This window comes from Plasmopara halstedii (assembly GCF_900000015.1).
Source record: "Plasmopara halstedii genome assembly, contig: Scaffold_2547, whole genome shotgun sequence".
Taxonomy (NCBI): Eukaryota; Oomycota; class Peronosporomycetes; order Peronosporales; family Peronosporaceae; genus Plasmopara; species Plasmopara halstedii.
This window is the reverse complement of record NW_020189454.1, coordinates 1-13,458: the sequence shown is the minus strand read 5'-3', so window position 1 is coordinate 13,458 and position 13,458 is coordinate 1. Positions and strand designations below refer to the sequence as shown.

Sequence of the window (13,458 nt, the reverse complement as noted above, 5' to 3'; positions counted from 1 at the left end):
GTCGTCACCGCCCGCCACCGACTCTTCTCGATGAGAACGGTGACGTCCACTGTCACGTCTAGTGAGACGACGTCGTCACCAGGGTCAAACCCAATATCTGGTGAAGTGGTGGGGATACCCGTCTCCGAGAACTCGTGGGAGTTTGAGGCGCCACTTCGGCAAGATGGCCCGGTTGCCGTGGACGCTTTTGGTCGAAAAGATCACGACGTCCCGGGTCATCAGAGGCCCGCGCTTCCCGGTAATAGCCAGGGAAGTAGAAGGGCCATGAAATGTGCTCAAGCAGTAGCCCTGAGCTCTTACAGTCGCAGACACAGAGCTCGCGGGAGCGTTAAAAGTTAACCTATACAGCGCAGGGCGACAATCCGAAGAAAGTTGACGGCGTGCTTTGAGTGTGGCAAAATCAAATCGGAGGTGTCGCTTCACACGCACGTCCACTTCGTTGTGGCTCAACTATAGGTTGTACAGTGAGGAAAGTTTTCGGTGCCGTTGCACCCATCGCTCAAAGATCGCTATGTCATATGTAGCGCTTTCGCCAGGGCCAAGGACTACAGGTATTGTCCGCATTGCGGGTACACGAGAGCCACCGCGTTAAGCACTCAGACGAGTGCGATAAGCTTCCAGCGGAAATTCTTGTGGAACCAAAAAACGAGCTCGAAGAGGTTTTCGTGTGGCAAGTTCATCCTTCGTTTTGGCCGGGGCCCGATGATGCGGACGCGTAACAATCGAGATACCGCGTCCTTCGCTTCCACAGCGGGATCCGCTGGGCGGAAGCCATATGTCACACGAGGGTCAATGACCGGCCATGGATGGGCGCGCTTCAGAGCGGCCTTAGGGCAACTTCAAGCTGCCGCCTCTGTTCCCTGTCGAAGTCATTGGTGATTGCACCACGTTCCTCGGTTGATGAGGAGTCAGGAAACGGGCATGGGGTCCGCAAGGCGCGAGCAGGGCTCGTATCACGCCGCTGGCGCAGCTCGCCTTCCTCGCCATCCCGTTTGGGAAAGGGGTGTCAGACTCGTAGTCGACCACCTCCATATCTTCAACGAGGTCACTCGTAATTGATAGCGCTCGCAAAACGCGACGCTTGTGCTCATCGAGCCTAGAATGGATATCCCTCGATGCCGCGGACGCACTGTTCAACATTGCACCGCGAGCAAGAGACGAAGTTAGGCACTACCCGCGTTCGCTGTCAGAACCAGCGAGACTTGGTGACTTCAGTGTCGTTGACACAGGGCTCGTTGAGCGTGGAAGTCGTTTGCTTCCAACAAATTAAGTTGCAGTGTCTAGCGAACACGCGAGCCTCGTTGAGAAGCAGTTCCAATTGAGCGAGATTCTGCGAATGGAAATGGAGTTGATCTTATTAGAAAATAAAAATTTTCTAACGAATTTATAAAGATTGCTTAAGAATATATTTTAAGTAATAGAACTTTTGATATACCAATATATATTTAAAAAATCCATAATTTGGTTTGTGATAATATCTGTTGCGGCTAGAGTTCACCGCGCTATGAAGCGACAAAAAAGTATATTGCCACACTTGCTTCGCTTCGAAAAGTCGTAGATGACGTCATGTTGTTTGCTTGGTACGGGCCATTGCCGCTGACGCAACATTTGGCTCCAGGGATCAAGGCAATTTCTTAAACTCCCTTTAGGTATCTCGCAAATTATATCAACCATCACAATTATCCTTCATTATAGAGAATCAAAAAGATCCTTATGATCCTTGAGGAGAGCGATTTCATTTCTCGCACTTAGGGCTTTGCGAGTATCTTTAATGACAGATTTGTTTATTTCGAATGGCGTGTGACCATTTCTCTGGTACTAACCATGTTGTTTCGGTGACCACACCGTCTCACAACATGTATCAATGGATAATGTTGCAGCTCTATAAGGTATTTTGCCTGAGGTGGTGAGGAGAGACTTTAAACCCTTAGGACTATTCCAGTCGCTTTTATTATGAGCGAACAATTCCCGTACACTTACTTGTGGAGCTTTGCTGGTCCGTACTATTGCTGACTCAGCAGAATTCATGCATCGCGACGAGAAAAATCATCTGGGTCAACTTCTCTACACGCGATATACGGTTGACATTCACTCTTCACCAGTTCTGACACAGGACCTAACAGCCCACGACTGCTCTATATCGTTCTACTAGACGTACACTTCAAATACAGCCGTCTTTTCCATCATAGTAGAAACACACGCGAGAGACCGTGATTTTTTTATCACTCTTCACATTTCATCCTGAGAAATCGGAATACTGCCGCTTCTGCTTCCCGAGGTCTACGCTTGGCCCCTTGGAAAGTTTATCGCCATCAATCTGGACAGATTAGTGTCCTGCATGGAAGTAATCGCAGCGCCATGATTGCGCCAGAAGTGCTTTTAATTTTTGACAAATGACTCGCCAATGCTTCACCAGGAGAAAAGCGCAGATTTATCACTTTTCATGCTGAAAGCATCTTTCTGAAAAAGATGTTGTCCATTATTTTGCACGACAAGTTATTGCTCCGTTTAGCGCATGGCTGAATTTATGACTAGCACAACATTCGTAGAGATAGATTTCTCTGTTCCGCCTGGAAATACACTAGCGGCCTTTCGGCGGGTGTCATTTGCTCCCCACTTATGACCGGCTTGGGCATTCCTGAAGGTGTCATACCATAAATTTTCATAGCCGGCAAACGGCCTCAAATGAGTATCCTTTGACCTCTGCTTTCCCGATCCCATTGTGACCAACATTAAATATAAGCTTATCAACCATCCTAATTATCTGAAGGACAGATATTTCAAGCATGAGATGTCAAGTTTCCACAGTCCGTGTTCGACTCGGTCACGGTACAAGTGCTGCAAAGAATTGGTATACACATCGCGCAGACGAAGCCTTTGGCGCAAAAGTCCGCGGTAAATTATGCACGGAATTTGTGTGCGTCTGCATCACCCGAGAGCTAGCGTAGAAGTCTTATGCATTCGAGTTACTACTTGACGTGCTAGATGCCCCCATGCCTCATGGACCTCTTATAGACTCATAGTTTATCTGGGCATGTACTCAATCCTTACACTTTTGACAAATTTTGTTGGCAGCAATGCGATACATTTTTCAGGTAAGCATTGCACTTGGCGTAAATGCTAGTATTCATAAGTAGCGGAGTATCGATATATATGACAATTTCCGAAGACGAGGGGTCGAAAATACACATGAGCTGCTAGCCGCTCTTTAGAAACGTAAGAGATCTTCTGATATACATACTTAATAAAGCTCGAAATAGAATTATTATGTTTGTACTTTTGAAAAAGCGAATCATACCTACAGTGTTAGCTACTTTCGAGATTCTCAGTTCCGCTAGGAGCGAGGGATCCTAAACTCTGTACGTTCATTTACACACACTTCACAAAGCAAATTATTTTCCAACTTCTGTGCAAAGTACACGGCGTCTTCGTTACACTTCTATTGCTCGTAGTCAGGTACAATTCGAGCTTTGAAAGACGGTTGTTACGGTGGGGATGAAACATGATATTCTCGAATTTCTGTCTTCAGGACATGAACATCAGCTCGACGTGCTTTTCGTGTTTTTTTTAGAATGGGACCAGTGAAACGGCAACGGATTAAAATCGTTCATCATTCACCTGCAGGCGCCCATCATCGTCGGATATGCGCTGGCGAGTCACGTTCAGAAGCGCCACGACCAGGAGCCGGTGAAGGACTCACCACGAGCCCCTGACGCTGAGAGTCCACGCCTATAAAATCCGGAGTGGGAGTATCGGTGGAGCTTGACATCAACTCAAAGCGCGGATAGAACAGCCACGATATAAAAGTAAGCGCAGTAACTCACGCTTTGTCATGATGGAGTAGGATTGCATAGTCAACACTAACGTGTGGCTTGCTCATCGCGGGGAGTAGCAGATCTCAGCATATAAGCGGTGAGGAAGCGTGGTTACTCGTGAATACAGTAGCCTGAATAGTTCTAGCGGTTATAAGTTTCTCTCACTATCTGCAGCACAAGTCCCCGTTAAGCCGGATGAATCGTAATATTTATCCTAATGAGATTCGTGCGAGAAATAGCAAGACCAAAACGAAGAAGCCAAGCTATCTCTCCGTCCTGGATAAATATGTCATTGGGGACACTTGCAAAGCTCTAAGTGTATGAATCGGGAAAGTCATTTTCAAGGATTCTAAGAATTCTTCTTCTGCTGATGGTATTATACGCTATGGTGCGGAAAGACCGTCCATGCGTGGTGCCCCCGAATAAAAACGATCGTCGTAAACTTTGAGTGGTCAAGATCAGGTATTGCGGCACTCTGCCATGCTCATTACTTGAACAAACAGTGTGGTCTCATTGAAACATTCTTCTGTAAAAAGGCATGCAGCGAATGTAGTGAAATAATAAAAAAAATATTTCCCCATCCGTTGCCAGCTTTGTGTTTCAGACAGACATTGGTGGTAAATTTACGATAAGCTAGATGTAGCAATAACTATGATGCGAGCACCAACTCCTAAAAAAGAATGATCTGTTAATCAGCAAGATCGGTTGCACTTATTCTGCGCCTCCGACCGAATCGGTGGTCATCATCAATTGCTGATGAGAAACGGCGATACCTCTCTCACTTCCATGTGTACTCCAATATTGCTGCCCAAAAGTGAAAAAATAAGCCATAGTGTCGACCAGACCAGACAAAGCGGTACAGGCCTTATCGTGTGCACAGGCCTATTTCGGCAACATATCCCTTCCTAATTGTGCAGAGTACGCGAAGTAGGATGTGAGAGCCCCACTTAACACTTGTGAGCAGTGCTCGAGTTTATACACCTGATTAAACATTTACTAATATCGACGAAAGCGCGTTGGTGCCGACGAAATCACTATTCTAGGTAGCTGTTCTGGTATTTACGTTATGCAAGCAGTTTAACTGTTTATCAAAAATTGCAACGACCAAAGCAATTTTTGATAAACAGTTTTTTTCATTAATAACTATTTTAGAAAGCTGCTTGACCAGCCAACTTTCTAGCACAAATCCATTGCAAACTATGTCGACATGACAGGGCCCTCGTATAATTCCCTATAGATGGATTTGAAGTGGTGCTGATGTTTGGCGGAAGGGATGGCCTTGAAAGCAGTAAAGATAGCCTCATGCCTGCTCAACGTTTGCACTTCCGAAACCAGATAAATTCTGCAACGCTTCAGGTTTTTTCATAGGATGTGTTTTAATCTTAGCAGATGCCGATCATAACGGCATCATTGCGCTTGAGTCTCCAGCAAAAAGCGGCAGTCCTGTCGAAATAAGGAGCCACGCGTATCCAAGTAATCCGTAGTAAAGTTCAGGATATACCTGGTTGGCTCGAAGGCATTTCTGAACTGTACATCGATGCGTACAGCAACGTAATCAACACTATCAGACAACAAAAAGATTGTTATACATTTTAAACGAGATTAAATTTGAGGTAAGTTATCAGCCTAGTTGACTTATTTTAGTGAGGCTAAAACCACTTAGCGCGTGGTGCAAAGGCCCTTGAAACCTCACCAAATATTCAGCGCAAACTCAATGAGTAGTAATAAATCGTTCCGACACCGCGGCATCTCCGCCCAAGTGCTCCAAAAAATATTTCTCCACCACGCAATCAATGCGTCTTTTATTACTATCAGCATACAGATGGTTAAAGATTAACAAGTCCTATCTGGTACCTAGCATCTTGAGCAAGCTCTTTTTGAAAGCTTCTTTGAGAAGCACGGATCATTCTTCGCTGCGATGACTGCCAGCAAAACATGCTAGGTAAACCCTTTGTCGAGGACAGCAAGGTAAAACTGTCCCAGTTGCGATTTTACCAACTGCAGCAAATTGAGCCTAACTTGCTCAAATGATACAATAAACGGTTTTACCGGGCTTCTATCGAAATACCAAATTAAAGTTCAAACATCATAAGGTACCGCTACACGGTAAGTAAAAAGTCGATTAGCGCCGTAATACGGCAGACCTATATAGCGGTGTATACGCGCAACGGCGTGCTGCGATAAAACAATATCTAAATTCATAGTTTCGTTAATTCTCATCGCTTACAGCAATGCAGCACATCTTGCATCTCATCCGTATGTTGCGACGTCACCATCTTATATGCGATGATCAATAGTCGGAATGAGCATCCTCAGAAAAAGAGATCTAATGATTTAGTTCTACTTGCTGATATCAGCCGGCTACCATCGAAGGGTGCGTGACTCCATCGCTTAGAGCCAGAGTCTCTAAAAGCGGTATTTCAATGCCCTAAGCAGGTAACCACACGCGATTATACAGCGGGGTGAAAAGCTTTATCAAATGTATCCAGTTTTCTCAACAAGCAGTTTGTTCAGTCTAAAAGACTATGTTGCGACCACGCTACATTTGGATCATTCATGTTTGTTTAAAAACGGTATTAAGTTGATTTGAGTTTTAAGCCAGTCTGATGCAAAGCGTTTCGTTATAGAAGAAGCACGTCTCCTGTTGCTGATGTACCCAATGCTCTTGCGCAGGGACGCGGTATTAAACGTCAAGCCACACAGTGCGATGATGGCGCTCGGAGAACACTTTATAATCTGGATTATCTCAGTTTGAGCGCTTGCCAAGATTCGGAGATAATCGACGTACCATCAGCCGAGAGAGTACACAAGTGCTGTCCGCGGGAGGGGTGGCATCTGCCGATCCTGCCCTTGAGTATGGATGGTCATCTTTCAAGTGATACGTATACTAGGCTGGCAGTCACACCAGGAATATTGAAGTTGCCTGGTGAAGTGAGAGGGTACCTCATCGCATGGGAGTTTGAGGCTCCTTCGGCTCGAAGAATACTGGTGCTATGACCTCTTTCCAACAGACACACCCTCAAATATTGTATAATTTGCAGAAAAGGCAGGGCCAACTGTTGCAGCGCGCTTCTTTTAGAAATTCATGTTGTTCTAAGTCTGAGGTTTGCTCGGAAGCTGTAAACGGCAGAAATAGAGGAGATGATGCGTTATCCCAGTGACCGCATCGTGATCTGCACTTTGCCAAGTCATGCAGTAGTCGATGCATAAGTTGGATATCCGTTTTGCTCGACTTGAAAAGCCTTGTGACGGGTGATAGTGCGCAAATCTAATCCCGAAACTCTCATCAGTTATCAGTGCCCAAAGAACAAGCATCTTTCATGAGGGGCACGGAGTTTATCAAACGCTGCTGTGCTAAGCACAGTCGATCAACCCGAGGAGTGCTGTCCTGTGGGGACAAACAGCGCTGGCGTAGCGACCTTTTGGTGCTCGTGTCGCGCACAAAGCGCAGATGTTCGGTATTCCTACAGATTGAACATCTGTAGGTACAGTGGAACTGCACAACAATCTTGATGTCTCTTGATGTATCCCTTCTTTCTCAATGTGGCTGAGGTCCATCACATATGACGCACACGTTAAACTTTCACCTTCCCTATATAAAATACAAGCAGTATTTTAAATAATATTTCGGATGGTGTACTATTTATAAGTAATCCAGCAAGCCCTCGCGGCAGAAAGTTGTACTCAGCATTAGATGCAAAACGGAGAGATATAAAGCGTACGGAAGGTTACGGTGCAAGTCGCACCTTGTCTGGGATCTTAATGAAGATTGTATGCAGTACCGCCATTCGAAATCCGTCGCGGCAATTAGTAGTCTCAAAAATAAAGCATAATTCTTCAATTTTGCCTCCCTTGATGGAATGAAAAAAGTTTGAGCGCACAAGCGACCAATCGAGAAATATGTCGATCTGGGTTCTTCTTATGTCAGCTTCGTCACTTTGGCAACTATATTGCTCTTTTATGCCTATAAGCACGCACGGTCGCCTGGCTTGAACTCCGCTACTGCGACGCTCTGTCTTTCTTAAAGCATGACCAACTTCCTAAAGATCATGACTGTATTCGTACAGATGATTAGATGATTAATTTTTCCGTTCTTGGTCTCAAATAGCAGGAGTTTTGACATATGCGACTCTCACGGTGGTTGCCGGTTGTATTCTTCTCGATACAAGATTGGACGTTCCTTCAGGACTCATACCAGTGCTCTTCGACGATCGGCCTGAGGATTTTTTTCATCCCTTCACTGTCATCAACTATACTCATGATCATACTGAGTGTGCTCAGCTATATCAAGGATAATTGTCGAACACACATACGACACAACCCATATCGACTCGATCATTGTTCTGTGATGTGGACCCCACTTCTCTTAATTAAAGTCGTTCCTCTACAGGCTAAGTTTAATTTATCTCAACCTTTACGAGAACAAATCGATTCTAGTTCTTCTCCGACAGGTCACCCCGCAGTTACTAAGGCTCAACGTTTCGCGTGTTTGGTTGTCAGACGATCGTGCGTAAAAGCTAGCTCTTTGTACCTCTCCGCCAAAAGAGAAGGGGTCGGGAGGGGCTCACGATTCGAGGCCAATCTAATCGATATTATGGATCTTGCGAAGCCGAGCAATGTCAGAATACATTCAAAACCATCGTGCAATTCCATACGCCGTGTGATCGCCGAAAGACCAGACAGTACGCGGAGACATCGAGCGGAAACAGTGCTCTTGTAATCAGCGTCGTAGACATCAGTACAAGCGTCTCATGTAGATTACACATTTTATGAGGTTTAAAGACTTTGACAGCGTTAAACGTTGTCTTGTCTTGAACATGAACCTGAGACGTGATGTTACTCTGGATATAACGTCGCCATTATGCCATGAGCCGTGAATTTTGCAGAAGTCAAAAAGGTATGTGGCGTACTCCATTCGTGTTGGGCATGGGATGACACGGAATTTGTAACAAGCTTATCGCTAAAACATAGCTTCAAGATTGGAAGGCATAAACGACATAGAACATGTTTTCTGGCTGATATAGAGAATAGCGCTCTTGTGCTTTTGGTCATTCGATTGTAATGGATGCATGCATGGAGTGAGACGTTTGATATTAATGTCTCAAGTGCCGGAGCATTTGGAGTTTAAGAGCAACTATATCTCGCAGTTTTCTGCGGAGACAATGGACTGCAGTAAGATCACTCATTCGTGTTGCGATGCTACGGTACCTATCTTATGACTGGCCCATCGTGCAGAACAGTGAATACACCACGCATAAGTGACGAAAAGTCTATTTACTCGTGATGAGAGTGACAAGGCAAATCCCAGAAGAGGTAATCCCCTCTTCACTAACCCTACCAGAAACTATCATTAATAACTGATAGCGTAGCCGAGGGGATGTATGCAGGAAATTCAAGGCGCTAATCACTCAAATGATACAGAGAGGCAGCGGAGGTGAGACGAGATCTCCATCTATCATAGATGTTTTATATCTTGAAGACACCCGGCCACATGCGAGGAAAGGCAGCGATATTCACGGCGCCTACATAGAATTTTAATTTGCTAAAAAAAGCACGACGTAGAGACAAGGCATTTACTCTGCGGATCACCCGCAGTCAGGGAGTGTATCATGAAATTGACTTGGAACCAAGTGTTGCATAGATTTCCCACTCACAACCGGCTTTGAGGGCAGAATAATTAACGACAAACGGCAAATTATGCGCGCTTATAATAAATTCAGCTTCCATTTCGGGGCACTAAATATTTGAAAGCATCTACTGTGGAAAAGCATGGTAGGGTTGTACTTTGTTTTGTACTTAAATCATGGCTTCATCAAATCACAATTCGCCACTTACCGTTAGTCTTTATAACTCAGAACGTCGGTACCGAGAGCAAATATTTACTTGGTTCGGGGAGAGAGATTTACGGAATTTTCTAATATCGGGAAAAAGAGTGACTCTCCGCTCTCGGTACCAGTTTTCTGTGTTTCACGAAATCAACCATCTATGATATCAGCCGAACCCAATGCTTGATAAGTTGACGTGTAACGCAGTTATTGGCTCCAAGAAGTCACTTTCGTGACACAATTCCGGTCCGTGACCAAAGTGCAAGGTAGGTGTCAAGTCACCGGGTCATGGTATTGCTTCAGCAAATAATTAAACGATCTGTAGGCGCCGGAAAGATAGCTGTTCCTTTCCTCGTATTAATATCATGTGTCATCAGTGACACATACATCTATGACGGATGACAGATTTGCCCTCACTTCGGTATCAGCTGTATCTTTTTCTGGGTCTCACTGCCTTTATAATTTTTGTACGCATCTCCTGGTATATTTTCACAATCTGCAAGTGACTGCGGCACACAGTTGCTCTTACACTTCTCCGGCTCAGGCACTGGAGATTACAATAAAATTCGCCTTGTGTTTCCAACGGCTATGGCACAGAGACACCAGCTTACAGTTGTTACCAAACGTCTCAGCAGAACAGGCTGAGGTCAACGACAGACGGTTGTTTATTCCTATCTCACTCTGATGACCGCGGTTTACGATCGTTATTCTCTGTTCCACATAGAGACCGCAGCCCAGTGCAACGTCAATCTCCCAAGATCTACTCATAAAGCATTAAATTTGCTATTAATTATGGACACCTCACCCCCTGCATCGAAGCTAATGTAGCTTCATGCGCTCGACAAATACACTTATTCGCTCTAGCAGAGGTGGGCTCATGACTCGCGGAAGATCCGCCATGAAAACAGCAGGCGCTACCGAAAATTGTTACTCGAGGTAACACATGACTTTAAATAATTGAGCCGCACCATATCTCAAACATACTTAAAATGCATGTTTAGGAAAGAACAGCGTATCACGCTGTTAAAGTCTCCAGACCCCGCAAGGCTGAATAGGATCTTTGACACTTATTTGTCTCCATCGTCTTGCTAAATTGCCCAATATCCGAAAATGATATTGTTTGTGCCTCAGTGATCTGTCTACTGTTCGGCAGTCACGCATCGTACGTAATTGCGCGACGCTCCTGCATATACGAAGTCTTCTTGCAGCTTTACCAAACCGGAATAATAGAAATTACAGCCGACAACACTGGGTTCTGAAGTGAAAACTTGTCGTTCATTTCTTAAATTGGTCTCATTTGTCTCGACCTCCACAACGTAAGATAGCCCCATTAGGACATCGTTGTACGGATCCGCATAACAGCCTCCCTTTTCACACCTTTCCGTCAAGAGACATGGAGCTATGCAAGGCAGAGGTTCGATTATACAACAAATATTACATGTGCGGGTGCCGCTCGGCAATTCAGTGACCTCACTTTTCCTCCTCAGCATGACTAAGAATTACCGCCTCTAGCGCGCTCATTTCTTCCACTCCTCACCTTGCACTCACGGTACAAAGGCCAAACCCTGTATTCAATGCAGTATCCAACGCATACTTAAAAGAGGATGGATTGACTCGGAAGATCTCGGTGCGAGCCGCACCTTTTTCGATACGCTCGCTGAAGATGGAGAATGTTACCGCTGTCACGACGATTGAAGTTGCAGCTCTTGGAGCTCATTACACTTATTCTCGTCTCTCTTGAGAAGTAAACAGGAATTTGAATACACACTTGGCTTGGTGATGCGACTATTACGCTCCAAAACTTCACATATTGAGAATACCTCGTTACAGAGGTACTACAAACACAGACCCGTTTTCGTGCGCAGCCCCCTTCTGAAGTAGAGGATGCAAGCGTGACGAAGCATTGATTCCTCTGGTGTATGGCCATGTTCTCTCATCCAGAGAGAGAAAAACATCTCCCATGCTCTTAAATAGCTAAACGCTGAACATTAGTAGACTTACGGTGGTGACTGGTTGTGTCCGGATCGCTGATTCATTGAAGCATCCCAGGATATGTACCATTTGCGCATTCTCACAGCCTATGAGAGCCTTCAAGCATTCCATCACCGTTTTCGGCTCTTTGGCCGCCAAACGTGCTTCTATTTTGTGATGATTAATGTCAATTTTTTATTTTTTGGCGTGTCGGGTTGTTCCAGGATAGATAGTCGGATAAACAAAATAGGAATAATTCAGTTTCTTTGCGCCTCGATCGCTAAACCAAAAACAAGTGTTACGGACTTGCCGCACATTTTGCACAGAGGAAGCTTTGTCCGCGTTAAATAACGCCTAGAAAATAGGTTTGTATTCACACCCCGAGAAATCGATCGATACACTTCAAAGTAACTCAAATCTTTTACAGAGCGAGACATGTTTGAGGATAAAGTCTACATTAATCTTGTACTGGATATTACTATGCTCAAAGATTAAAAATGCATCGCACAACGAGAGGCTGACAGCTATGGACCTTTTCTTTACGGAATCCCATCGTCCTCTTCTGTGCCCGTACTTCTTGGTGGACGTAATGTTTACATACAATGACGGTACTATACCCTGAGACTTACGGCGGCTTTGAGAGAACGCCGTAATAGGGTTCAATTCCGCCACAAACACCAGATGATTTTCTTTTGCTCTTCTTCAATTCACTTAGACGAGCCTCAACTGTTGTTTGCTCAGCATAGCCCTATGGATACACAAGGACTTGTTTAGGCTGCAGCGTTGGCAACGCGACAATCGATAAGTGGAAACGTTGCCAATGGGTTGCTGCCACCTATCTTTTCTATGAGCCAATATCATAATTTTCACTTTATCTGCTGTGATATTTGTCAAATGACATCGGGAGTTGTAGAGTAATGGATCCCAGAAAAATAAGGTTAGGTTATGAAATATCGCTATGACTTAAACGAACAATGTAGTAGTTAATCTCTTACGAGAATGAAACTGAACAATATTTTCTTTGAAGAAACAAAATCCACCACGGCAAATTTCTGTGACTGAAATTTTAATATTAGCGATTATATTGGCTACGATCGTCTGGCTATTGTGCAACAGGACTCTTTGTTCAAAAGTTACTTCATCTGGCATGCGCCGAATAGCTTTCTACTCTTAATTGGAACCGAACTTTTGACTTGCAGAAGCTTTAAATAAACAAACGTTAACAATTGACAATTTCTGACTTACTTGTTGTGTAAATCGCAATTTTCTCCACGCATACGAATGCATCAATGAGTTTGTGCTTTTTAAAAAAGCGATCACTTCTCCTTACGTAATATGCAATTTGAATATATCTGTCGAACATTAGCTATTGTCGACGTCGACAAGTTAAAAGTGCCACTTCATATACCGAAAGATCGAGAAACAGAGGATCGATATTTTACACTCAAGCTAGCGCTTCAGCTGGCGCAATTGTATCAAATGCACAAAAATCACTTGATGTCGAATCCATGTCGAAAAAAATCACATCTGTTTATGGCTTTAAATTACAAGCTCTGGAGCGTCTTCTATCCAGTACGTGGCAAAGCAAAGCATGTATTGATATTGATACATTGTCAAATGAGACGCTAGCTCAGATTCGAGAACGCGTGACAGCCTTTCTGTATCAAAACCGAGACAATTTTCCGCTTTGGGACAAACCGCCATTATCTCGGGAAGAGACAGCTCGACACTTGCGTACGATAGTAGCGACGCTTTTGAAGACACCTTTGCTGCAAAATCTAACGATCGAACAACTGCTTGAAGTGGCAAAAGCTATGAAATGGCAAGTAGTGGCTCCTGGTAAAACG

General features: G+C 44.5%; 2 protein-coding genes across 2 annotated transcripts; both read left to right on the top strand.

Moving 5' to 3' along the window:
• Positions 1 to 2,786: 2,786 nt before the first annotated feature.
• On the top strand, positions 2,787 to 3,015 carry PHALS_04230 (uncharacterized protein; the record flags this gene model as incomplete). The annotated part of the gene is made up of 2 exons (XM_024718303.1): positions 2,787 to 2,915; positions 2,986 to 3,015. The coding sequence occupies 2 exons, from the start codon at positions 2,787 to 2,789 to the stop codon at positions 3,013 to 3,015; spliced, it is 159 nt and encodes a 52-aa protein (XP_024583715.1).
• Positions 3,016 to 13,119: 10,104 nt separating this feature from the next.
• Positions 13,120 to 13,450, top strand: PHALS_04229 (uncharacterized protein; the record flags this gene model as incomplete). Its single annotated transcript, XM_024718302.1, has 1 exon — positions 13,120 to 13,450. A coding segment is annotated over one exon (331 nt), but the record flags the coding sequence as incomplete, so codon positions are not given.
• Between the last annotated feature and the right edge of the window lie 8 nt (positions 13,451 to 13,458).